Source organism: Rhodnius prolixus, unplaced genomic scaffold, assembly GCF_049639745.1.
Source record: "Rhodnius prolixus isolate KJV_2025 unplaced genomic scaffold, Rpr scaffold_4, whole genome shotgun sequence".
NCBI classification, from domain to species: Eukaryota; Metazoa; Arthropoda; class Insecta; order Hemiptera; family Reduviidae; genus Rhodnius; species Rhodnius prolixus.
The window spans coordinates 24803814-24831275 of NW_027411614.1; the positions used below are offsets into that span (position 1 = coordinate 24803814).

At 30.6% G+C, this 27462-nt stretch overlaps 3 protein-coding genes across 10 annotated transcripts; 2 read left to right on the forward strand and 1 right to left on the reverse strand.

Moving 5' to 3' along the window:
* Nucleotides 1-85: 85 nt before the first annotated feature.
* EndoB (SH3 domain containing GRB2 like, endophilin-B) lies at nt 86-8635 on the reverse strand. Of its 6 annotated transcripts, none has more exons than XM_074131510.1 (9): nt 8495-8635; nt 7921-8062; nt 7701-7829; nt 7309-7471; nt 7023-7086; nt 6886-6918; nt 5883-6073; nt 4802-4880; nt 86-3838 (listed from the first exon to the last, which is right to left on the reverse strand). In XM_074131510.1, exons 1-9 carry the CDS (start codon nt 8534-8536, stop codon nt 3728-3730), a joined length of 954 nt encoding a protein of 317 aa, XP_073987611.1. In that variant the 5' UTR covers nt 8537-8635; the 3' UTR covers nt 86-3727. The 6 variants fall into 6 exon arrangements, with proteins under 6 accessions (XP_073987611.1, XP_073987609.1, XP_073987608.1 ...); XM_074131508.1 differs by lacking the exon at nt 8495-8635 and adding an exon at nt 8135-8453 and having other exon boundaries at nt 4802-4877; XM_074131507.1 differs by lacking the exon at nt 8495-8635 and adding an exon at nt 8135-8450.
* O-fut1 (O-fucosyltransferase 1) lies at nt 8508-27233 on the forward strand. Of its 3 annotated transcripts, XM_074131505.1 has the most exons (8): nt 8508-8886; nt 8985-9100; nt 9169-9292; nt 9496-9687; nt 9799-9971; nt 12355-12591; nt 21236-21259; nt 27048-27233. In XM_074131505.1, exons 1-8 carry the CDS (start codon nt 8784-8786, stop codon nt 27117-27119), a joined length of 1041 nt encoding a protein of 346 aa, XP_073987606.1. In that variant the 5' UTR covers nt 8508-8783; the 3' UTR covers nt 27120-27233. The 3 variants fall into 3 exon arrangements, with proteins under 3 accessions (XP_073987606.1, XP_073987604.1, XP_073987607.1); XM_074131503.1 differs by lacking the exons at nt 21236-21259; nt 27048-27233 and adding an exon at nt 15999-19816 and having other exon boundaries at nt 8511-8886; XM_074131506.1 differs by lacking the exons at nt 21236-21259; nt 27048-27233 and adding an exon at nt 14206-14625 and having other exon boundaries at nt 8511-8886.
* Nucleotides 19523-21023, forward strand: LOC141455977 (uncharacterized). Its single transcript, XM_074131514.1, has one exon. It carries the CDS (start codon nt 19837-19839, stop codon nt 20596-20598), a length of 762 nt encoding a protein of 253 aa, XP_073987615.1. The 5' UTR covers nt 19523-19836; the 3' UTR covers nt 20599-21023.
* Nucleotides 27234-27462: the final 229 nt, after the last annotated feature.

Here is a 27462-nt window from a genome sequence, read left to right on the forward strand (position 1 = left end):
GTAGCAACTCGAAACGCGAAAAGTGTTCTTTTTCTTTTTTCACTTTTATTTTATCTTTGTATTATTTGATGTAAATAAAGCGCTATTATTTTTTTTTGGCGCATCAACAGCTGAGGTCATTAGCGCCCGGAGCTTTTTCCAGTGCACTGCCGGCCTCCGGACAGTGTTCTCTCGTTACAGACAACACTGTCCATCACCGGACAGTGAGCTGTAAGAAGCTCCTAGGAAGAGAAAATCTAAGGGCCAGCTGCTGGATTCGAACCTGGGACCTCCGCGTGGGAGTCCAGTATGCTAACCTCATAGCTAATCCCTTCCCTATTTTTTTTTTTTTTTTTTTTTTTTTTTTTTTTTTTTTTTTTTTTTTTTTTGGCGCATCAACAGCTGAGGTCATTAGCGCCCGGAGCTTTTTCCAGTGCACTGCCGGCCTCCGGACAGTGTTCTCTCGTTACAGACAACACTGTCCATCACCGGACAGTGAGCTGTAAGAAGCTCCTAGGAAGAGAAAATCTAAGGGCCAGCTGCTGGATTCGAACCTGGGACCTCCGCGTGGGAGTCCAGTATGCTAACCTCATAGCTAATCCCTTCCCTATTATTATTCTTTAAATTTCGAAGTGGAGTCAAATTACGCTATGAATCGAGCGTATTCGATCCTTAGAGGACTAACAGATAATTAGAGAGAACAAATAATTTTAGGGCAGCTATCAAAAATAATTTAATCACAGCGTTCAGGTATTTCAACACTATAAGCTTAAATTAATTCTTTTTCTTGAAACAATGAAAGGGAAAGAAATTGATAAGGCTTTTTATTTTCAAAAATGAAGTTAATAGTGAATGTGTAGCTTATTAATTAGAAATCTGGATATTCCGGTGAATGCTACATGAAATCAGTTAGCCTTGGGTTATTAAGAAGGCATATTCAATTCTCGGCGAATCCGTATTTATGAAGGTACATAGGTGACAAGGATCCCTGTCTAGATAGTATAAAATTAGGACAGAATTTTAGAGGCTAATGGATTAACGGAGAGAATCCTGTTAATGCTAATGACTAAGGAAAAAAGTTTAAAAAAAAGGCTAGTATCCAGCCCTCAAAGGAAATAAACTCTATAGGGTAAATAAAAAAGGTTAAAAATTCATAAGGCAAAGAATCAAAGGATTGATGAAGTTCAGACGTTTACAAAAAAGAATGACAGATTGGAAATATAAAAACTAAAATATTATAGATTTCGCTCGTCAGTAGCAGTATTTTGTTTTTTGAGATAAACGCATTTCTTAAGCTTTCCTTGCACTCGTATAATGTACGTTTTGCCTAAACAATACAGTTATTGAGCTACTTTTACTTCGAAAGATTTAATTACCGTATGGTGTTCCTGGGCCAAATTCATTTCCAGCATCAATCATATCTTGTCCGAGATATTCCAAATTACTTAATCGGTTAGGTCTCTTCTTTTCAATTTTATTTCAATTTAAACATAAAAATCTTGCTTTCTAACTGAACTGAAAACCTTATTGACAGATTGTTTGAACTTCTGCTAAAATCATTTGCAGAGGAGATTAATTACCTTTTTGAATGCACATTATTGAATAAAAGAGTAAAATATAAATATTTATTTGTAGTTGTGGAGAGGACTGCCTTGAACGTACTGACGTTGATGGCCATACTCTTTTTTTTATTTAAGGCGTTTCAACATCCTGAGGACCATCACCAGTAAATCTTCCAGAAAGAGAAAATCTAAGGGCCCGCAGTATTCATTCTTAATTTATATAACTTACAGGAATTTTGTTAATGTACTTAAATGCATAGTTGTCAAAACCCATGACAGCCCAAATACGAAAGAGTTCAAGCAATGAAACTTATCTGATAGATTTTTTATGGCGCATACACCTCTGCAGCCGTTTATCACTAACTAAAGGTTGTCATCATGAATGAAACATTTTGATTAACTTTAAACTAACACCTTTTGAAGTGAATATTGGCAGAAAGTGACAAAAAGGGAAAATTCATACAGAATTTCAAAGAATTATTTGGAACAATCAAATACTTTTAATGCTCCGATGTATTATTAATACAGCAGTATTTTGTGATTCTCGTGCATCCTTCTGTCTCCTGGTATCTCCCCCATAATCGCTGGATTACAGAATGACTCACTCCTAATCGCCGGCCTACTTACCGCACTCCTAGGCCTTCCTCAATTAATATTACAGCCCTACAAACGTCAAATTCGGAAAGATGACGCCTTAAACCTTGCAGGGGATCCATAACACATAAAACAATAGCAAACACCAGTAAAAACTACACGACCCAACGTTAAAGGCTGATAGAGATAGAGTAGAAATAGCCCCATATCGGTCAATATGAACAAAGTTCAAGATATCTTCAAAACATGTTCCAGAGTGCACTCATTTACTTAGAAGAACGACAATACAAAGTGGCCTTTTAATTTTTTGCCGTGTGAAGTATCATAAACATTTTTCAGGGTTTTAAGATTCTTCCCGTTTACATAAAAAGTGCCCTGGGCCTTGTTACGAACCTTTATGAAGCTATTATCAATTTGTACAAAATTGCAGTTTTAATTCCGTTATTAGAATCATAAGAGGAATAATTTTAGTTTATAAGTGATAGTTTTTGTAAATTCTAAGTAACCTGTGACTCAGAACTTGCGAGATGAGCTAAGGAATGTTTTGAGAAATTTAGGTACCTCAAAGAAACTAATGCCCTGGAAGGAATGACATTGAACAAGACGAATCGCCTGTTTCTCGTCCCGAAGTCACAAAGTACTCTAGTCACAAATAAAGCATTAAAAGTGAACAAATTTTCGCAAGTAATATTTTTCATTTGTTTTTAAACATTATATTTTACATTACATTTTAGAATGATTAGTTATAAAACGATATTTGTTACACCACATTTATGTTTAGTGCTGTGATTTTTTTTATTTGTAAATACATACTGCATTAAATATATATATATATTTTTGCTACTAATATAATGCTTTTTATTTTTTTAATTTATAATTGATAAATTATTGCCAAAAGTTAGTGCATAACACCCTGCACATAAGTGTGGAATGTTTAATTTTTTACATTATTATTTTTATTTATGAGTGCCCAGATAAATAAAAAGTGCAAAAATTAACGTTTTGAAATAAATATTTTTACTATCAATTATAAAATGGCACATTATCAAGTGCTAACAATATCATTAGAAGTTTGGTTTAAATTAAACTTTTTGTCCTCAGCATTGAAAACATTCCAACAGAATTGTATACCATTTTAAACTAACAAGTTTCAAAATTCTTTTAATAATTTATAACGAGCCATAAATAATTTAAGGGAAGCGCTTACATAATTATAAACAATTACATTTTGAAACGAGCTAATATTAAATTAACAAAAAATAATAATGCACAAATTTGTCTCTCATCACCAAACTCTTTTAATCCGATTTTTTTTTAATTTTTTTTTATTTCTGGTAAACTAAATTTTAATTCACTTGCACTCTAATCCCTACTTAATAATCATGTTCATTCAGTGGAAATGCGTCTACGAAATATATATTATTTCCATAACAACTGCAAATTGGCAGATTTTGAATTCCAAACTTAATTGGTGTAAAGATTAACATTTAAATAATAATATTATGTAAAAAATAAGATATAAAAAAGATGATTATAAAAAAAAAAATACATATTACAAAACGATTAAATATGTAATTAGGAAATCCTTACAACTAATTTTGTAAAATTTCTAAGTAGGCCAAAGGAACTCTTCCTCTCTGGTCTCCTCTGATGGCTATTATGTAATCTTTTTCACTGTCTGATATAATTTCAACATTGATAATCTGAAAATCAAGTGATTTAAAAAAAATATTTTAACACGAAATTTTAGAACCTTGCATTACTTTTAAAGACAATTTAGAGGCAAGATTCATAGTTCGATAAATGGAATTGCAATCAATAAACTGTGTTTCAACTTACAAGTATATCTGCGATGGAGTTGTCTGTAAAGTATATTGGATAATACAATGGATACATTAAATTTCTGAGTATAAGGGATGATTGGGAATGTCAGAAGAATAAGTGCAAATGAAATATCAAGAACTACAGTACGCTCACAATTGACATATTTAAAGCATAAATAAAAGCCCATGATACAAGAACAAAATATTTGTCTAAATTCAACATCAGCAGCGCGACTTTATTTTTCTTCTTTACTTTATCACAAGATGGTCTTGAGTCTAGATGATTCTAATAATTTCCTTTTATTCGGTGGACTATAGTTTTATTTTATTTAAGTCCTACTAAAAAACTGTGGATTAATAAGTAATTCGATAAAAAGAATATTTTTAACGTTCCTATCTGGCAGAAACTGCTGGATGAAAATATAAATGAAATGTTAAGCATTTGTTGATTTTTTGTAAGTCTTATTACAAACTTTTTTGCTTTGTTGATAAATTAATCTTGAAAACAAGGATAAGCCCCTATTATTAATATAAATAAGAATAATAATAAGTCAAGAGTGGGAGTTTTTCAATAGTATTTTTCGAGCAGATTTTAACGATCAACCCCTTATACCATGTCTTTTTATCTAATTTTATCGACATTTTTACGAAAAAATGTGTAGAGGCATACATGACTATAAAAACTAATTTCTTTTCAAACTGGATGATTCTTATCTTGTGTAAAACAGTCTAAGAAGTCAAAATTCCGGGTTAAAGCTGACAGGCACATTGAGAGTAAAATGTAGGTATATTTAAATTACTATACACTTGATATAAATAAAATAATTTTGTCTTAGTAATTACCTCATCAGCGATAAGTGATATCTCTTGTGAGTTCCTTGCATCATATCCGCATAGTACTTTCGCTCTCATCTTTTTTCTGCTGAGAGAATAAAATAAATAAAATAATTTAGGAAAACTAAATTTTGAACAAAGGATAAACATAAATTTTAATCAGACAAATGAAAAAAAAGAAATGAAAAGAAAATAACGTTCCAAAAAACATTATTTAAAGATAAAATAAAAAGAATTATAAATTTCTAGAAATGAAATAGTCATGGTTTGTCAGGTGTTTTAAGTTTGAACTGGAAGATTAATTTTTATTATTTTTAGCAAAACAATCAAGAAATTATAGTAAGTGCAAATTTAAAGTAAGTTTTGCTAAATTTCAATAAGTGAAACGTTTCTAAAACAAAATGATAGCAGAAATTAAAAGCCCATTTCTGAAGTTCCTTATAACGAAATTTGTTAATTTTTTTTAAAAATCTAGTTGCTATTTATTAATTATATAATAATCGGTTTTCAGATTTGAATTGAATTTATTATCAGAATTGAGTGATAAAAATACTACAAAACCCAATTCGGCAATAAAGTTTTATTATTTTTTTGAAACTCGCAAAATTGAACCTTAATGAAAAATTCAAAATCATATTCATTCACTCATAAAACAAGAGGAAAGACAAACTCAATTGATTAAATGTAGTTACTTTTTGTGGAAATAATTAAGCTAACACTGAATAATTTAGGATCTGTTATAGTAAAAGCTTCAACGTTACAAACGTCAAAATTGAAAGCAAACTGAATTTATAAAATAATTGGGTAAACATTAAACAGAGGAGAAAACGTGAAAATTAAAACAAAAACTCAAAAACGAATTTAAGTAATATTTATAAGGATCTAAAGGAACGAATGAACATTTTCGGAAATTTGAATAGATGCAGGGCCGGAGAGATCAATTTCTTCACTATTCAATCTGACTACTGGACTGCGTCTTTCACTGTAACAAGTTTGTAGAAAAATGACATAATTTAAAACGAGTGATAACTGGGTTTATCGAAGATTTCCTAATTGTTACTTGATTAGTTGTATTACACTCAATACTCACTTGGAAATTTCATTTTTCAAATCCTGTAATGCAGAAGTACACTGTTGAAAATAAAGTAGCTGAGCATCGACCAGATCGTGGAGGCAACGCAAATGTGAAGAATGTGAATTGCTCACACTTTCTAGAAGTAGTTTAGTTATTTCAACCTGACGGTCAAACTCGGCTTGCGCTACTCTTAAGTCACGTTCTGCCTACACAGATGCAAATAAAATGAAAAAATAATACGAAAGCAGGAGAGAACTGTTCAGTTGTTTTCAGAGGTTAAAAAAGTGGAGTCAACAAACGGTAATCCCAAAATGTTGTTTACACCTCTATGCTCACATTTTGAATTTAATGCTTCGTTAAACTAGATATTAAATCAATTAAAATATTGCATTTTTGTTCAAACTCTGCGATCTACTCTTTTTTTCATGCATTCAGCTAAAAGAACAAAGCTTCAGAAGACTTTTCATCAAAAATTGTCTATAGTTGCCCTTAACCCACTTACTTTTACTTCTCGATTACGAATATTTCTTAAGAACATGGGTAAAAAAAAGGAGATTGGGGCTAAAATGCCCAACTACGAAAACTATAAGATGCACTGCTGTCTAGTTTTGTCTTAGGATACCGTGACGAAAAAATCTTTCAGCTTATGATACGGTCCTAAAGCATTTGAAATTTTTAAACATGGAAATGTAGCGGAGGCCAAAATCCACGGAATTTAGGGCCAATGAAGAATATAATTACGTAACTGAGTTGGCAAAAAAATTCTTTAAGCAAAATTAAAAAAAAAAAAAAGAGAATTCTTTATTGCCTGGATATCCAACAAGATGTAATCTAAACCAAGTAATTCGATATTATATAAAGTCAAGAATTTTCACTAATAGCTTTACCCGGTTTTATTCAGAATCTGAAAGAAAATGTTAACTTAAAAGAACAGAGAAGTCAAAATTCGGTAATAGAAACTACTGATAATTATGTTTAGTAACCATTTGGAGTATTCTCTTTTTTTATAAAATATTACCTGCTGCAGGAGATATTCTGGGCTTGGCCCCTCCTTTATAAGCAAGCACAATAAAATCACAAAATGATTACATATTTTGAACATGAAATAAATTGGATATTTATAGGAATTAGTAAACTAATTAAAAAAAAACCAACCGTTTGTTGTCCAAGCATACTTCTTGCTTTCCTCACTCTGTTCTTACAGGCATCAAGATCTAATCTGTAAATTGACAATGCTATATTTTCAGAATAATAAGCAATTAATAGTCAACAGAAAAAATAATTAATTTTAACTAGAAAAGATCAAATAAATTAAATTGAGTAAAACGTCTTTTTGTTTAAGAAATGTAATAATATGTTATCAAAAACATTTAATAACAATTACATTAATATAGGAAGAATAATTCTATGACGGTAAAAAATGTTTAAAAAGCTTTAATACCGTTTGCTTTCCAGTACTCCTCTTTCTGTCATTATAGTTTTCATTTCTCCATCCAGGTATTTTTTTAATGGAGAAAGAAAGCATGCACTTGTGTTTGATATAAATTCACGTTCAATTTTCCCAAGCTTCTGTTCACTCTGCCCTACCTTCAACAGCGTACTTCCTAAAATTTGTGAAGAACTGTTTGAGTACGATTAAGAGTAATGCATTCAGCAAAGACCAAGATTGTTTTTTACAACTAATTTAAACTCCACTAGGATTATCGGAATGTAATTTTCTTATTTGAGATAAATGCATTTCTTAAGCTTTATTATTCCTTGCACTCGTATAATGTACGTTTTGCCTAAACAATACAGTTATTGAGCTACTTTTACTTCGAAAGATTTAATTACCGTATGGTGTTCCTGGGCCAAATTCATTTCCAGCATCAATCATATCTTGTCCGAGATATTCCAAATTACTTAATCGGTTAGGTCTTTTCTTTTCAATTTTCTCCAGAAGATAGTCTTCTACTCTGTTACCTTTACAAATGATGACAAAATTAAACGGTCGGAAAATTCCATAAATTACCAAAGGACGTACAACAATACCCAAATTAAAACAATAACCTGCCTGGATGAGGTGTGAGCACTGATTCTGTATTTTTTAATATTTTTTCTGTCCATGTTTTTGTTATATCAGATCTTTCCGCTAAATTTTCAAAATGTGCATCAAGTTCTGTCTTCTCTGACGTCCCTAGCTTTTCACCAGTTAACTGGAAAAAAAAGTTAAATTTTGAAGTAGCCCTAGTCAATCAACTGCTTAAAAGAAAAAAATGCCAAATTACCTGCACTACTCTATTTACTACAGTCCCTGCATCGCGGACCATCTTTTTTAAATCTACGTTAAAATTCATATTTAAATGCTACTTAATGTAATATTACACAAATAAAATTAGTATCTTCTATTGATTGGGCATTACTCATTGAACACAGCTGTAGCAGGTTATAGTAATTTTAAAGGCCTTGATGCGTAAAACAAGATTGAAGGCTTATTTTTTCAATATATATCACTATTTTTTTTTATTAGCTATTTAATTTATAATATTTTATTTGATAAGTTGAATTTAATTAAAGGCGGTTACTAAAGAGTTCAACAACAATAACCTGGTCAATCAACTGCTTTGAAGAAAAAAAAAGCCATTTACCTGCACAACTTTATTTACGACAGTCCGCCCGTTGCGAACCATCTATTAAATCTACGTTAAAATTCATATTTAAGTGCTACTTAATATAATATTAATCAAATAAAATTAGAATCATCTATTGATTGGGCATTAATCATTAACACAGCTGTAGCAGGTTATAGTAATTTTAAAGGCCTTGATATGTAAAACAAGATTGAAGGCTTATTTTTTAAATTATAAAAGGTTCTAACCTAACAAAGCTAGTTTTGAATTTATTAAAGATACTTATTTGAAGTTCCCTTTCAACACTATGTTATCAACTTCGGTTTTGGGATTATTTTTCTTTTTATTATTCCCTTCAATGTATTTCTTCGTTGATCCAAACGGTTACATAGTTTATTGTCCTTGCATGGGTAAGGAGAGGTGTTGTAACTTGTTTTTTTTATTGTTATTTAATTAACCGGCATTTTTGTTAGACATTTTTTTTTATTAATTGAATTTGAAATTAAAGGAAGGTTCGGGAATCAAGCTGATCATTTTCTCGGAGCCCTCGGTTTTGCTAAAGGATTGAACAGGACTTTAATTTTGCCTCCATGGGTTGAATATAAATATGGACAGCCAAAGTCGGTAAGTTCCTTTTATTGTTAGCGAAAATAAATGAAAGTATTCGAACCTTAATCTGAAATTATTTTTAGAATCAAGTACCTTTCGACACATATTTTAAAATAGAGCCCTTGCAGAAGTTTCATCGAGTCATGTTAATGCATGATTTTATGAAGGAAATAGCTCCTCACGTTTGGCCGCCTGAAAAACGAATTTGTAAGTGTTTTTTTTAGATTTTATGATTTTTTTTTGTTTAAAATGTGAAAGAGTAGACTTGCGATATCGAAATTTCTTTGATTGATGTTTGTGTAATAGAGTTGCTGGGGTTCAAGAAGAAAATAAAATGAATATTATATCTTAATTTATATTGAAATAGCTCAATATAAACATTACTTTCACCAACGCTACTTTAATTGCAGCGTTTTGTTATATGGCACGAAGCAATTCTGGGGATTGCGGTGCAAAGGAAGGTAATCCATTTGGTCCTTTTTGGAATACTTTTAATATTGATTTCACAAGTTCCGAATTGTATGGACCCCTTCATTATGATGTTTACCACTCTAAAATTGCCAAACAGTGGCATGATAAATATCCTTCAGATCAATATCCAGGTTAGTTATTTTCATTTTTAATATTTTTATAGATAAGAAAAAGTCTTTTTACAATGCGAAAGAGTAGACTTGCATTATGGAAGTTTCTTTAGTCTTATGTTTGTGCAATAGTGTTGGCGTTTGCTGGGGCACCAGCAAGTTTTCCTGTTCAAGAGGAAAATACAGTGTTGCAGAAGTATCTTGTATGGAGCGATAATGTTACAAAAGAAGTGGAAGATTTTTTAAATAATAATTTACCCAAAGGATCCTTTATAGCAATTCATCTGAGGAATGGTATTGACTGGGTAAGTATGTTGATATTTTACTTTTCTTAGCCTAGTTTCCGATACGTTTGTCCATTATGACAAATGTCTACAAAAGATGGGCTAATGCTACGTAAAATATGCACTGAAAAGAGGCCCATTGTGAAAATTTTTCATTTTGCGACATTACTTGATCCATTCCTTAACCTCAGTCTAGGTAATTTTTGAACAGGACCGGTGATATACAGCTTCCCTGCAGGAGGACTATTCTTGTTAAGGATTTTCTAAGATTCTTGTTCATAACTTTACCTTGGATTTAATTTCAAGATAGATTCGCCTTACAATATTAATCAAGAGCTCACTTTTGCCTGCCTTCTGGAAAGTATTCTACAACAATGATTTTGGCTCTTAGTTAATTTGCTGACATAATAGGGCATTTCATCTTCCAGAAACTTGAGTTTTATCTTAATTCAGTAAAAATATTACTACTACTTCTCCATTCTAATTAACTACAGATTTATATTACATTTTAAGCAGTTTAAAAATCCTCCAGCGCACGTGAGTCTTCTTTGATCTGTTAAATCCTAACTACCTTGTACTAAATAATGGTCTGAGTTGCAGTAGGACCTCTGTATATTCAGACACTTATGGGATGACAAGAAGAATATAATTTAGTTGAAATATCGTAAAGGAGGTGTTTGTTTCCATTGTAGATGTGAATAGTTTTAATAGTAAAAGAAGATGCTACCTTCAAATCAAAAAAGTATAAACCGCCTTTGATATTATAATTTTCCTCCTCTTTCCCGAATCTCCCTTTTGCATACATGCCTCCCACCAAAAAACCTCCTTCTTTCGCTTAGTTCTTCCAATATTTGATTAAAATACTCACTTGATCCAAAAATTTATCCTTTTTCCCAATCTGCATGTCGTTCGTTGGTGTTAAATTGTTATCACTAATTTCCAATTATATAATTTTTTCAGAGATATATTTCCAATTTTTTACTTTCGTCTTCAACTCTTATGAAATTTTTGGTAAAAAAAATCCCTTTAAAGTTGTGTATTTCTTCAATTTATTTAATGAGCTTTTGGTCATTTAATGGGTTGGCAACTAAGTTCCCGCCGTATTATAAAGTTAATTTTTCAATAAAAATTAACAACTAATTAATCAATAATGTATCCTTTCTTGTTGTTTACAACTTCTTCCCAACGTTCAACAAGATTTTCAATACCTCGTTAGTAGAAATCAGCTGGTTTCGACTCGAAAAATGTACCAAACCAAGCTCTCAATTCTGCATCGTATATTAGAACGAAACTCCGTGGATAGCATTTGAAAGAGTTCGAAAGAGGGTAAAATCTGTTGGTGCCATATCGTGAGAGTACGGCGGGTGTGGCAGCACTTCCCAACCATGCTTTTGAATGGCTTCCTTTGTCATATTGGCGATATGAGGGCAGGTCTTGTCGTGCAGCAAAAGAACACCATGCTGTCGATTAGGTCTTTTCTCTTAAATAGATAGCCTTGTTGAGTGGTTCCATCTGTTGAACATAGAGTTCCGCGTTGAACAATTGGTTCCGTTCAAGCAGTACGTAATGGATAATCCCTTCCTAGTCCCACCATACGCAAATCGTTTTACGCGGATGAAGATCTTGTTTCACGCGCGGTGTCGCTTGTTTACCGGAGCTAAGCCATTCCTTGCGTTGTTTATAATAATGTGCAGTCGCCAGTAATGATTCGTTAAAGAAATCATTACTTACATTCGTGAGTTGAGCGGTGACGAGCAAGCAGAAAGAAGAAGAACCTAATTGCTTGAGAGGAAAAAGAAATGTGAAATGGGAGATTTGACAAAGTTCTGATCTAATTTTTTTTATAGTTGAAAGCGTTAGTTTCCAGAACTAATGTCATAATTTACTTAGTTTTTTTTAAGGTTCATTCTTATTCGAGCATCATACTAGACACGATCTCTTTAAATTGTTAGGATTTTTCGACTCCCGAGTTGCTGTCTTAATGTTACAGAACTCGCAATATTTTTTTATTTCTGACTGATTTTCATCCACAGGTTGCTTTATCCGTTAGGTATAAGAAATTGTATTCTCACTTTTAAGTTAACATTTGTTTACTGTTCTATGTCTCTTCACTTAAGATTTATTTTTTTAAAAATTTGGGTTTTAAAAAATAACTATTAAACCTACCATACTTATTTGATACTCCTGCTTTGAAGAACAATAAATAATTAATGAACAAATGTTTATTTTCATTAATTTGCAATAAATAATTATTTTAGATTATTGTTTATGAAAATGGTTTTTTTTTGGCATTGGCTTTCGCCATACAGCCAGCATCGTCTAGGTGCTTATCACTAGAATATCACTCACTCTCCATTCTTACTTATAAATATATTCGCTTCACTCAATGAAAATGTTATTGCAGGTAAATGCTTGTGAACATGTTAGGGGTTCTCCAAGCCTTTTTTCTGCCGTACAGTGTCTTGGTTATCGTGGAGAAGGTGGCGAGAATACCTACGAAATGTGTCTTCCGGACAGCAATCTAATAATTAAACAGATTAAACGAGTAGCCAGAGGAATGTCGCATCTTGTTGCTATAGTTGTTGCCTCTGATTCTAATCATATGATTCCAGAGCTTACTAAAGCTTTCAGTAGAATGGAAGTAAGTAATTTATTCTAGCTCTTTTATTTTATTTATTTATTTATCCTTTTTTCGGTTATTTATAATGAGCTGCTGTATAAGAAAATCTCATAGGAGGCGTAGATTTTATGTACCTCAGATTCATTATTTATACATGGAATGGAGTGACTGAACTTTGTGAGTTTGTTGAGATGAACTCGAGTAAAAATGATCGCTTTGATATTAAATACCTTTATATTATAAAAAAATTTAGAATAGAGGTTTAAAAAATGTTTAAATAATGTCTTCTGTTTCTTATAATCTCCACAAAAGGGGTTTCTCATGAAGAAAAAAAAAAATCACATTTCTAACAGCTCTATCCTGGACCCCAATTAGTTTATCAATCTACTTATCTATTAGGATTTCTGCTGCGTTAAGATAAGATTGCAGTCGTCCATTCTTGGAAGCTAGAAAAGTATGTGCAACAGGTCCGGAATCAAAAAGTATTGCGATACTCCGTACTTATTTTCCAGAAAACTCAGATGATCTCGAAACCAGGCTAGTAGAAAAATATTCTTGCCAGTAGATTTTTCCTCCAGTCTCCTAAAACATTTCAGCTCCAATTTTATGATTCCCAAAATTGACTATCCAAGCAGATACACATCCCTTTACATGCTAAGTTGGGAATCCACTAATCGGAAATCTGCAAAGAATAAATAGCATTGTCCTCAGACGGTTTACTATTTAAAAGAGACAAGGCCATGTTCTCTTAAACTAAGCCACAACAGACCTTCGATCCATTCAGAAACTATCCATACAATATCTGAAGTAATTATAGGGTATCACATATAGACGGACGACTCTATATGAATGAAGCAAAAAATTTGTATCAAACCTCATACCAAAAAGCCATCTTTAAAATCAACTCGCGATAAACAATAGAAGAGCGGAATAAGACTAGTATTTGTAATTCATAATTCTAAACCTTCTACAAGCCGATCTGAAAATTCTATTAACACCGTTAATACTCGTTTGTTACATGTTTGTAACTACTAATACTAGTCATTGCCCCTATAAATGTTCCATTAATTTGTGGCATGTATGCACTTTATATTAATTGTTTTTAAATAATTAAAACTATTTCGTCTTATATTTTTGGGGGGAGTTCTGGTTAACAACGCGCTTGCTAGAGTTCTTAACATCAGTCAACACTACGCTACTAAAAACAAAAATTTACTTCGCTAGATTTAGTCAGCACTGAGTATAACTAAATTTCTTTACTAGACTCTAGAGTCAGTAATTCATAAGCATTACATCATGTGCTGAAACTTACTATCGTTAGAATGATAGATTCTAGGCAGGCATTTCTTCCTTGCAATCTTAGTCAGAAAGAAGAAAGCTATCACACTTTTTGTTTTGTCTGATTTGTGTTGATTTACCTTTAAAAAGAAAAAAAATTCTAAACGAAAACAGCATCTACTTTCAAGAAGTTTCATGGCAGACATTTCTTTTGGATGCCTATTGCTGTAACTTCTTCCTGTCTTTCTAAATGTCTCCCACCAAATCTTGTGCAAGGGATTTTGTAATGTTTTAACCTTAAAAATTAAATTTACTGAGCTTTTTTTAATGTTACTAAAATTTATTTTTGTGTGTAAGTTTCAAGACAAGAAAAATCTATAAAGAAAGGATTTTGTGTATAATTTTAAGATTTAAGAAAAAAATCAAGTGCTGACAAAAATAGTTGGTATAAAGTTGAAAACGAAGAATTAAGCAAAGAGACTAAAAATTAAGAAATGAAGACAAAGATGAACTAAAGCTTAAATTAATATTTAGAAGATGAAATAGAAGAATAAGTAGATTGGGACAACAGAAAATTATAATGGGTCTGAAGCAGGCAGCAAAAACTAATGGAAGAGAAAAGGAATTAGACATTTGAATTACACTTGGAGTTAAAAGTGACATTATTGGTTTTGCGGTTAAAGATTAATCAATCTTACAATTTAAATAAGGAATGGAAATAACTGTTATAAGGATGACTGGATGTAGAAGAAAAACGTGTAAAGTGGGAAAGAGGAGTAGAAGAGGATCAAAGAAACAGAAGCCTTCCTGTAAAAAAAATGGAGAACAAAACCAAAGGCAGAGATAGTAGATAGCAGGAGATGGTCATGGAAAGAAACGTCATTATAAATATTTTTATACCATTAGCCTTTTTGTAATAATAGGCATGACAGATTTTATTCGCAAATAGCTCACATTTCATCTAGTGATAGGTGGCACTTCTTTGAAGGCGTAGTTATAAACTTAACGCTGGTAAAAATAAATTCAAAACGCTCGAAGTTCACTTAGAACAGTGATGGCAAATCCAAAGATGGCACATTTCAAAATTTGCATGGTACGGTACCCGATTAAAACCTTTTTTAGTTTTAATTAATGGTTTTCCCTCGAAAATAAATTTTTTTATGAAAATAAAAATTCTATGAAATATATGTGTAACATTATATCATTTCTCCAATATCATTTGTTTAAATGTTAATTGTTTTTTTAAATACACATACACATTTTTATAAATTATAAAGCTTCATACTATTAAAAGCAACACTGTATAAGTTAAGACTTTCTTGAAAAAATATAAGATCTATTGAATAAATAAATCATACTTAACAGCAAGTGACGTATAAATAACCTTCCTTTTATTAAAAATCTTTAATTTCCTTTTATGAAAAACTACTTTGCACTTTTACACGTCAAATTTGGCTTAAATTTGAGTGTTTCTATCTTTCAGTTTAACTATTTGTATTATTTGAATAAATAATTACTTTCAGTTAACTTATTCAAAAGGGGATTAGTTAGTGATCTTATAATACAGATTTGCATTTATAAATTTAAGACTTATTATAACGAGTGAACATTGCGTACCGAACAGTGATTTAAAAAAAAAACAAAAATCATGTAATAGCAGGTAGTTGGACTCGAACCGGTACTAACGTGTCCTGAGTTTAATATACTCTTATAGTACTTCACAATTTTTACTTTCTCTGAGTTGAAGAAAGTTTCTCAATCTGAAATACGTCTTTATTCAATAGATTTTTCACTTTTTTGAGATTTTGTCGAAAATGGTCTTTAGTTGCCATTGCTGTTAATTGTCTGCAAACTTTTACTAAACAATACGCCGAAACATCTATACTTATGTATATTTTTATCTATACTGATCTATTGATCATTATAGATAAATAACATTAATAATAATAATTGCTGTAGGTAGGTTTCCTGTAACGTTCCAGAAATATCTTTTAATCTTTATAATGTTGGTAAGAATTGAATATAAATATTATTGTTTGAAGAAAATTTGTGAATAAGAGATAGAAGTGTGTGTTCACACCAGGTTTTTTTTTTATATAAGAAAAAATAATTTTTCCTTGCATATATAAAACAAAACTTTATAATTTCAGGTGAAAATAGTAAAGGTTAAAGGATCTACGCCTCATATAGATCTGGCAATTATGGGACGAGCTAATCAGTTTATTGCAAATTGTATATCATCATTCTCAGCCTTTGCTGTGCGTGCAAGGACTGCACGCGGTTTACCATCACAGTTTTGGGCTTATCCTTCGCCTAGGCAAAATTCTGTTAATAATAATAGGCACGATGAATTGTAACTGTTAATCGGATTATTTGATGACAGTAATAGTTTCTTTGTGGTTTTGACTAGGCCATTTTTACCGCACTGCCTTTTTTTTGACTTTCATGTGGATATATTTTTGCATATTTAATTTTCGAATAATTGTATTTTCTAAGATTTTTTTTTTTATCATTACTAACATTGTGGTAAGTTTTTCTTTGCCTTAGTTCCAAATTTTTGTAGGTAAACCCTCGTCCAGGGTTTATTTTTAAAGAATATCTTCCATAGTACGTTATATATTATTTACAATCAAATGTTGATCAAGAATTTCTTAGGTTTAAAGAAATACTAATTTCGTATTATATGAGTACAAATAAATTTAAATAACCGAGTTTTTTCGTCAGTTAAAGACTTTAATTATCTCCTAGGAATAGATTTCATGTTGCTAAGAACTGTTTGTTGAAATTTGGTCGTTTTTTCTATACATTTATAAGAACATGTAGCAAATTTCCAAGTCAAACTTTAAGCTATTACTTATTTCCATCAAACTCAATGATGCATTGCCATAACTATGACGTTTGCAATAAAAAGATATGTCGTGCCTATTTTGTAAAATGTATAAATTCTACATTATTATTTACCTTTTTTATTTTTTACCTCTAATTATTAAATTTTCTCACAACGTATATTCAAAAATCTTTTTAAAAAAAAATAGCTTGTCTAGAATATTTCTAGTGGTAGTCCTTAAAATGTGTTATTTATTTTATGTTTTAATTTAAGATTTCAGTGATAATGTAAGTTATTACATTGGTACTTAATTTATTGTACTTCTATTTGATAGGAAATTTATTTTTAAATATTCAGTTTTAAAACTGATTTATTACAATAATTGGATGATTGGCCGTTTTTACAATTCACGTTTTAGTGATTGACTTGGTCCAAAAAGCACAATTTTCTTTAAGAAAGATGGTAAGACGGTTTAACTCATCTGTTATCCTTCTTCAAGAACTAGGAAAGAGTGTTTTGTTATTGTACTCTCTTCAGTTGAATTTTATATTCAAAAATGCTTAAAAATTAAAAGTAATTAAGTAATTGTGATTGTTAAATTCACAAATTAATAAATTAGAGTAATGAATAATTGGCAAAGTCTGATTTAAAAATAATAAAATATATAATTTTACGATTGAAGTAATACTCATTTAGTTTAGCAAAATTTTACTACGCATTCTCTTCCAAAAGTGCTTTATTTGTTTGTTTTAACTTTGACCTTTGATATAAGCCACCATCCTTAATAATGTATTTGATTTTATATACTTAACGAATAATATTTGCTATCGTAATATTTGTTTTTGAAGAAGACAGTTGATTTTTAAGAAATTTCATTTTTTCTACTATTTTCATGGCTTTATACTGTTATCTAAGAAACAGAGTTTTCCTGAAGTTTTTGAGGAATTTATTTAATGTTTTTTCTTTTTTCTTTTAAAAAGCAAAAGTTTAAGATCAATGCAGATGTTTTCTGCAAAATGTTGGCCAGGGTAAATGTAGATTACATATATGGTTTGATATAGAAATTATTTTAAATTATAATTCGATCCTTCCATTATTTAAACAAATCTGTATATTATTTTTGAATATGTTTCACTTCAAAAAATTGAACTCTACAATAACTTGTAAATTTTTAGAAGTCTCTTCTAAATTAACTGAAGAATATTTTCAGTTTATTCAAAAATTTATTTGCTCAACGGAAAAAGTATAATAGTTAATGTAAATGTAATTTTTTACAAAAGAAAAGATTTGTTTTTAGTGTTGCATCAAGTTATTCAAAAATATTCTGGTAATAGTTTTGTATAAAAAATATTGTAGTTTACTTTAAGTAGGGACATTCTTTTTTAAATTTGCTGGTACACCGATTTTTACAAGATTTAAAAATTACTTAATTTTGAAAAAGACTTTCACAAAAAAATGTTCAACTCCCTGGAAGAATGGTGTTTATTCCGAATAGCTATTTTTTAAGTAAAGACAAGAAATATTGTAAATAATTATTACTTCTAGGAGATCTAAAAATGCTTGTAATAATGAAGTCTAGTATTGTTGCTTTATGTTAATTAAATTATATAAGTTGAATTAAGTTCTTATTTGTGAACGTTGTAGCACTTTTTTGTATGAAAAATTATTTAGTTCTTAGTTTGTATGCAAAATTTTTGTTTACACTGTAGACCACGAACTAGTTCATGAATGTCGTCTTATTATAAAATATTTGTGTATGTAACTTTATTTCTTTTTGCTATCTTTTAACTATTTAAAAGTAATTTTTTTAAAAATATTTTACACAAGATTTTCTTCAAAAGAATTCATGAAATGTAGTTAATTTATTGATTAATGATAAAGGAATCTCATCTATTAAAAATATATGTATTTCTTTTTCTTAAATCTATATTTAATTTAAAAAAATTACAAAGCTATTAGCTGAGAGGAATATACCACTAACAATTGATACAAGTTTTATGACATTTAATCAAGATAAAAATTAGCTGGAAATGTTGACACAAACCTAGTAAATGTAAATAAACAATAAATTGTGATCTGTTTAGTGGAACAAGGGACTTTTCCTTTGAACAAAGATAGATTTAAGTATGTCACCACTGAGTTAATCTTAAAGAGTAGTGTTCTTTCATCTTTTTTTTTTATTTCATTATAATAAATATTGTAATTCTAAATTTGTGATTTAAAAAAAATTAATTTTTGTACGTGTGATATATTTATTACAAAAAAAAAAAACGTTTAATTTTAAGAAAGACTTATTTAATTTGACTCATTTTTAAAGCAAATAAAAAAGTGCTATTAGTTTTTATTAAACATATTACTGCACCAAATAGAGAAATGATATATATTATTACAATTATTGTGCCTTCAAAAAGTATGGTATTATTGTGCTAAAAAAGAAGTTTCTGGTTAATGAGATAGTTTCAGAAGGCTGCTTTGACAGTTTCTGATTTTAGGACTAACTTTTTAGTCACTTTGTGCAAGTTTAGCTTACAAACGCTAGATGGCGTCTGATACTATATTTGCATATGTAAAAATTAAAAATTGAATACATTTGTATTAAATACTCGTATTCTGATATTTTCCCTTTTTTATTCGAAGAAAAAAACAAATTTTTCTTGCATTATTTGATATGATTGATTAAAATTGTTGAGTAGTACAAGTTGTAGAGAAACTCATGTTGTAATATGCTGTGCTTGGAGCGTTGGTTGAAACTTAAGGGGGGAGAATAACAATGTTTTGAGTTTCTTCCGCTAGACTGTGCTACGGTTAGCCCACCTTTAAATGGCGAAGGACGTTCACTCATTGGCGGATAAGTAGGCCGTGACGTCATCCTGAACAGAGGTTATATATATCACTAGCGTATGAGTAAACTGGCATTCTTGTGGCAACCGTTCTAGTGTACCAGTCGTGCCCGGAGCCGTTCATAAAACTGTTTAGTGTTCAAGGATTACCCGACCACCTGTTCTATAACAATTTTTGGATTACTGGAAGAAATGCGTGAATATTTGTGACTTGTGAAGTCGAGGACAGTGAAGTACGCGTGTTTTCTTGTGTTTCTTTAGTTTTAATTTTTAATTCAAAAAACAAAAAAAAAGATAAAAACGAACTTATCCTTCACCCCTATGACGATGGCTACGGACGCTCAACGTCTAATAAGTATATCTCTAACGAAAATAGCGCAATCAAGAGCTCAGAGAGGCGGAGTAAGTCTACATAAAAATCTTCTCGTAGCTACTGTTCTTCAGAAAGCAAGGTACATTTTTATGGAAGAAGCTTATCATATGGTCCATAGTCAACCGATGGAATACCCACCGCCTCCTGTGCCGCCTGTAGTGGTTGAAGAACCTCCACCTCCCACACCAACTCCATACTATGAAGATTCGCTTTCTCTTACATCTCATGAAGATCCAGTCCAAGAAGAATTAGGTTTTTTCACACCAAGTTCGCCAGTATGCGTTAGGTGCCCACCTGAATGTGACAAAGAAAACCAAGCACCAGTTGAACAACCAACCTATTTAGACCTGGACAACGAAAAACAAAGCAACAGGTACAATGTTAGTAAGAGTATAGGAACAAAAAGACGGAGAGTGCCCGAATGGGAAACAGAAGAAGCAGTATTGTCTATTTTACCGAAAAAGGCTCGAAGAGAAGGCGAAGATGAAGACTCCGTATTTTTAGAGGAAGCTTTGTTAGACGATTCTGGCAATACAACTATGGAAATAGATAGGATTACTAGCTTAGTGTCTATCTTCAGTTTTGGAGGACTTTCCGGCGATAGTTTGGGTAAACTGACGAGATCCAGTTCAACGCCAGACCTTTGTTCAGCCCAGGCGAAAGAAGTCGACTCACTTCAGCAGAGGCCGTTTCTAGCAATGACTGTATAACACAACAACAATTCATCGAGTTTTAAGCAAGTTACCGAGTGTGTACAGTGTACATATAAAGAAAGGTAGGATGACTTGATAATGCAATAGTCAGTTGTCGATGTGACAAGAGAAACCTTGGCGTCTTACTATTGCTGCTCACTAATAAAGTTAACGATTCCTACCTTTTTGACTTTCTTTTGTATAATTTTTGTTTTTCATAGAACATATATATATATATATATTTTTTATAATGTACAAATTTACATTTTTCAGAAAAAGATGCATTCGATATTTTGTTGTATGAAAGACTTTTTTTTAAAAAAAAGAAAACTTTTATGACTCTGTTTTAAGAGTCACTCTCGAAATATTGTACATTATTGTGTAAATAATTGAAATTATTATTGAAGGTGGAAAAAATAAAGAGTTATAATATATTATACAAATTGCTTTTCTTTTTCCTTTGAACCTTTATTTTTTTAAATAAAAATTAAAAAATATTTAAAAGTAGAAATACTACTATATCATAACATTACTTTTTGGAAGTTAATGTTGGAAAATACTAGTAGTATTTTTACTAGAATTTCTCTTCAATTTTATTTTTAATGTTTAACTTGAAAAGAAAAAATTATTAAAGTAAAGGGAACAAATTTTGCAGATGAAGACCCCAAGGAGAATACAGGCAAGTGCATACTTCAGTTAATTACAAATAAAATTTTGTTAATTTAGGTTGTAAATCTATTTACATCGTTTTAATGAAGAATAGCTAAATCTTGTAAATTCATAGTTAGATTTTTTGTCACTTACCAATTGTAATTATTGCTTAACTATAAAGTACAAATCTTATTAGGTTGTTGCACCCACGGTTAAGCGGGAACCGTTACAGTGACGTCACGGGATACATGACGTCAGGAGCTGTAGTAATCTCACAGTTTTTATAGCCTTTGGATGAATATTACAATTTTCTCATAATAAAATTAAGGGGTATTTCATTAGTTTTTTTTAATATTAATAAAATGAAATTAAAAACTATAATTGTTTGGATAGACCAACAATTTTACAGCTTGTGCAATTTAAGAAGGTAAGTTTTTGTTCGCAAAATAACTGTCTAAAATGGGGAGAGGAAAAGTCTGAGAATTGTGCCGATATTTTCTAAACCAAACTTTCACTAAAATTTTATTGAGGCTTACTTTTTTTTAAAAAAATAAAAAGATGGCTGATGGAATAAAGAGCCAGATCTTTCGAACATTGACCAAAGGCTAAATTTCTATGGTTAAAATATTCTCTTGTGAATCCCATTTTTTAGAGATGAAAGTTTTTTTCAATATGGATTTTTACTATCGCTCAAATGAGTGATGAGGCTATCATCAGCCCCTCTCAGAATGTCAAGAAACATGTGTTAATATTTAACAAAATAAAATTAGGCAAAAATATTTAGGCAGCGTAAAAATACTGTATTAAATATGAGGAAAATTATGTGATTTTGGAGAAATGATTAGAGGAAATATCGTGTTACTTCTTGTGAGTTTAGTATTATTTTAGATTTGGAGTTTTCAAAGCAGAAATCCAATTGGTAGAGGGCTTTCGGTAGTAGAAGAATATTTAGAAGCTATTTACCTATCTCAAATCGTAGCATAAAAATTGAATAGATCGATATATACTTTTGTTTCAACGAAGTTGCATAAGCTTGTCAGACAGAATACTCGTACCACGTAAAGATTTCTGTTTTTAGAAAAAAAAGTAAATCCAATCAGAAATATGGTATTTTTGATAGTGTAATTTCCTACAAACTCGAAATTTTACCAAGTCAAAATTTAAGGACCATACATTATATTAAATTGGTCTTTTTATCTATAAGATATTTTTATTGAATTTACTTGGGACATTTTTATTCACTAAATGTTTTAGTTTACCATAAGTGTGTATGTGATTTTAAGAAAATTGTCATTTTCAAAGAAATTTCTAAAATCCAGTCTGAAAAGTTATATTTCCAACTGTTATTCGTAAAATTCGCATAAAAAAAATAATCTCATATTTACACACTGTACAATTCTTATACTACTTTTTAAAAATAAACTCTGTACGAAAAAGTTAACGATGATCTGTAGATCTTTTGATGTTCCTCTTTGGATTGAGGCGAAATTAATATGATTTAAATTAATTGAATCCCATTTTATTTCTTTTTGTTTATTTACAAATGGTGTTGATGCTTTAAGAATTAAGTATTTATTATATTTATATTAAATCGTCAGCTTATAGATCTGTATCGGCTACGCTGTAATTGACTCTCTTAGGTATCAGAGTTGCAATGGAATTGTGCTTATTTGTATTTCTATAATATAATCTACTTTTAATTTAAACTGTAAATGTAAATATGATATAAATTAATTGAATGTTACTTCATTTCTTTTTGTTTATTTACAAATAATGTTGATGCTTTAAGAATTAAGTATTTATAATACTTGTGTTAAATCGTCAGCTTATAGATCTCTATTGACAACGCTGTAATTGACTCTCTTGGGTATCAGAGTTGTAATTGAATTATGCTTATCTGTATTTCCATAATATAATCCAGTTTTAATTTAAACTGTAAATGTAAATATGATATAAATTAATTGAATGTTACTTCATTTCTTTTTGTTTATTTACAAATAGTCATGTTTTAAGATTTAAGTATTATAATATTTGTGTTAGATTGTTAGCGTGTAGATGTTGTGAATGATTTGTTATTTAGTGTACACAGGTTGCCTAGAGCAGATGTGCAGGTAGCCGGGGCGAGAGACAGGACGCAGGTATGTAGGACCCTAGGGTTACCGCCCCTCTTGCAGACTGCCTAGACAAAGGGCAGGACATCTCCCCCTTCAGTTTTCTAGGGCTTTTGTTGGCCTTCTGCAGCTTTTTTTTTTTTTTTTTAATCTGTCTACTTTCAAAATAATTTTTATTTAATTGAATTCTATCTATTTTTCACCCGTTTTCTGGAGTGAATCTTGAATGTGTTATTTTGTAAACTTTAAAATATTATTGAGGTTTTTTTTGTTTTTTTTGGGGGTGATACTGGTAATAGTTATTTTTGAAATTGTTTTAACTTCATATTTAAATTTTCGTAGAATTCTGAGTGGTACGGAAAGTTTTTTTGTTTTTTAAATACTTTTTCTTTATATGTGATCGTCTTATATCCTGTAAGAGATGTATCTTGAAGGTAGTTTACTCTCAATTACAGACCACAATACATGAGTTTTCATTAGAAAATCATTTATATAAATTTCATTTTCTGCAATTCTCAAAATTCTAACTTATTATTATTACTTTTTTTAATGTCAGGAGTTCAAAACTTATTGATCCCTTTTCCACACTAAACACTTTCCAAAAAACGACTTGGCCCGCTAATAACCACCGTTTTCAATGCGCCAAAATTAACAAAAACATTCAAAATATGAAACTAAAGAGTATTCTACCTCTATCATGCCCCAAAACTGCCTCAAAATGAATTCTTTTTGAAAATATTAGAATAAAATGTTATAAATTCTCAAGCATGAAATATAATAACGATGTTTAGGAGAAAAAAAAGTGGCTTTTCGACCTAGCAATTTTAATAACTGATTAAATCATTCTAAATAATTCTTAAGAGTTAGAATTCTACCAAAACAACGCTTTAGACGACAGCTTAAACGCTCTAAAAAAAAATCTTTTATTTGTATTTTTTGGAGGGTGCCATTTTATAAATAAATTAGAGACCTATTGGCTGGTATCATTTTCGAGAAAAAGCGAAAAATCCATTTAACAAACTGGTAATTTCTGGTTGTTTGATTTTGAGATAGTTAGGCAAAAGTTTGAATTTTAATTTTTTCGTTTGAAATAAGATATTCCTTTCACACTCATGCACATTCTTGCACAAAAATATTTTATTAATAATATATCTTTCAACCATTTTCGATGAATACAGAATTTCGAAAATTTAATACCACTGCAATACTTACTCTTATTAAAAACAAAAACAAAAATTTCCCCTTTTATACCCAAACTAGTTGATGTTGAAGTCACTGATATTTACACAGTGCGTGTGCGTAGCTTTGACTCATAGATGGCTATCGCTATGAGGTTGCGAATTTCATCATAATGTGTTAATAATAATTATTTTTATACATATATATTTCAATATGCTATGGATGTTTATACTTATTTTTAAGTATAAAGAGTAAATTTAAATGTATAATTAAATAGAGGTACGTAAAATATGATACTTTACTGTCGTATAAGACTTTGATAAGTCCGATTATTTAAAATGTTAGATCCGCAGTGCTTGATTATATATTTGATTTTAACCGTCGTAGGACACATTTTTATTTGTTCCTGACCAGTTTTGGACTTAAATCCATCATTAGAAGTAGCCTAAATCAATATGGACTTTTGGGTCAGTAAGTGTAGTGCAAAACGGTTAACGTAAGGGAAGTTGAAATCTCAACACCAAACTGCTTGATCTATCTTATATGAGTCTGAAACTGGTCAGGGATTCAATAAACGTGCGTGCTATGACGCATCAAAAAAATTAAGAAAATCAAAGAACCTAGTAAGTAAGTAGAGTAATCGCCCATTTTTTCAGGCGGGGCTTAACGTCCAACTACCAATTACGTATCTTGGTCAGGGGCGGAAGCTCATACTCTACTATAAACCATTTTTTTTTTTTCTGACAAATAAAAAGTAGTCATAAGCGGGATTCGAACTGGGGATCTCCCAATTACAAAGCCACGCTCTTGACCACTAGACCAACACCCGCCCCTTAAAAGAACCTATTAATTAGTTTAAAATGTTAAGCTTAGACGCTGTATTTAGACGCTTTCTCGAATAGCTCTTTAACTTATCTGAATTTGAAGCATTCGCGATAAGTAAGCTTATCGTTGAATGACAAGAGAATGACGCGTGCTGTATATAACTTTTCCAATTTTTTTTTTTAAAATGTGTACCAAACTACAGGTTTTTTTTGTGTAAAATTTTGTAAAAAATTAAACATCTCAGTTTTGTTTAAACCTCTCCATACAATGAGTATTCATATGTAACTATGTCCAAGCTCTGCTTTCTGAGGGAAACGTTAAGTAGGAAGTCCATTTAAACTGCATCCAAATGCATTGATCAAATCTCAATGGTCTTCAGTGTTGTCTGTAACCAAGAGAACACTGACTGGAAGCCGATAGTTTACTGGAAAAAGCTCTGTATCCATGAGTTAAGATGTTGTTGCTCCTTAAAAAAAATTAAAATTTTTTATCTTAAATAGCAGAAGAAACGGTGAAATGCGAGAGATGTAAAAATCTACTAATTATGGCAATTAATCCAAAAAAATATTCGAAAAGAAAAGCACTGCATCCGTTGCTTACTATTGTCTACGCTCTGAGCATTTTAAATTTAAATTCTTTTCAAAAATAGACATGTTAATGAGCCTCTTTATTTTCTTGAAGTTAATGAAGTATGATTTATAATTAAACATAAAATAATTGATTCAATAAACTTACCGAGTTCTCTTGTGGGAGCTCTCTGTCACAGTAGAATACTTCAACATTCTTGGAAATTGGCACTTAATACTAATCAAGATCAGTTTGATTAATTTTTCAGAAAACATTATCAGAAAAAGCTATTTCATTGTAGGAAAATATCATTGTACAAAGAGAAAAAAAATGTAGGTGCTTATTTGTAGGAAATCTTGAAAATAACCCTTCAATAAATACATTTTTGCGTAAATTTCTTGAACAAAATCAGAATTTTAATTATATCAAAAAGCGGTAGGCTCAAACTGTACATTAATAAGATATAATAGGTAACCTAATTGTACCTCATAAATCAACAAGAAGATGATAACGAGATTTGATTTCCATTCTTAGACTAGGATTTCATTTAGAATGATAATATGAACAATTTAAGTGAAATTTGTTAGCTATCAACCTTCATCCACGATAAGTGATTGGTTATTAAACGTGAAACCTGGCTGAAAATAAAGACTTTACTCCAAAAGACGAACAGTTTCAGGGCAAACGATTGGGTTGGAATGTAGAGACAGTTTTAGAATGACGTGGGTATACAATTTGCATCTTATAGCAGATTTAGAATGGTTTCATTTATCGAGTCGCTACAGTCATGACATTATTTATTGCTTATTTATAATAAAATCAATATAATTTTACTTTAAAGATAGTTTTTTCAGAATATTATTGGAATTTTCTAGTTAAAAGTCAATTTTGAACATTTTATGTAATACGACATTCTTTCTTACGCGAAGACTAAAAAAATTGAAAAAGACATTAGATATAAGTTTTTTGGACGTACAGTACGATATTGGTAGTTCTGAATTCAGCACTCCAGGAATATAACCTAAACTCCAAATCCGAATAATATTTTCAAAACTAAAATATTTAGCCATCATCAGATATTTTCAGGAAGAAGAAGTTCTGTACGATAATAAATTGTAAGCATGATGTTTACAGGTTACTGAAAGAAGTGTGATAGATTGGATAGGGTGCATTAAGAGAGTCATATCTCTGGGAAGCGCACTCTGAGCAGCGTATGTCCGTCCGGAGTGCAGCCGGAGAAATGTAGGACGGCGAACCGTTGGTGGCCACCCAACCTTCTGACTCAGTCTGTAACCCACTTTTATTATTTTGTTCAGCTAGTGGCACTCTACTACATTCAGATTTGTTTGTATATATTAAATATATTCTTTTAAAATAATTAATTTATTACTTTAATAGGTGATTTAGCGAATCTCCTGTCGCCAGCTTCCTCATTACTAATATAGCTTCTTTTCTAATAGATTTTCTGAGTTCTAACAGTGTTAACAAGAACTTTTATGCATTATACTTCACTGAATGGGTGTTTAAAAAAAAAAGCAAACAGAATCCT

Bases quoted from the DNA above. Each gene is read 5' to 3' on its own strand.
- LOC141455977 (XM_074131514.1), top strand. From the start codon at position 19,837: ATGACGATGGCTACGGACGCTCAACGTCTAATAAGTATATCTCTAACG.
- EndoB (XM_074131507.1), bottom strand. From the start codon at position 8,203: ATGAATTTTAACGTAGATTTAAAAAAGATGGTCCGCGATGCAGGGACT. The intron at 7,830-7,920 runs GCAGGTTATTGT...TCATTTGTAAAG, and splicing joins AGTGCTCACACCTCATCCAG to GTAACAGAGTAGAAGACTAT. The intron at 3,839-4,801 runs GTAATTACTAAG...CTTGATTTTCAG, and splicing joins TATCACTTATCGCTGATGAG to ATTATCAATGTTGAAATTAT.
- O-fut1 (XM_074131503.1), top strand. From the start codon at position 8,784: ATGTTATCAACTTCGGTTTTGGGATTATTTTTCTTTTTATTATTCCCT. The intron at 9,101-9,168 runs GTAAGTTCCTTT...AATTATTTTTAG, and splicing joins AATATGGACAGCCAAAGTCG to AATCAAGTACCTTTCGACAC. The intron at 9,972-12,354 runs GTAAGTATGTTG...ATGTTATTGCAG, and splicing joins TGAGGAATGGTATTGACTGG to GTAAATGCTTGTGAACATGT.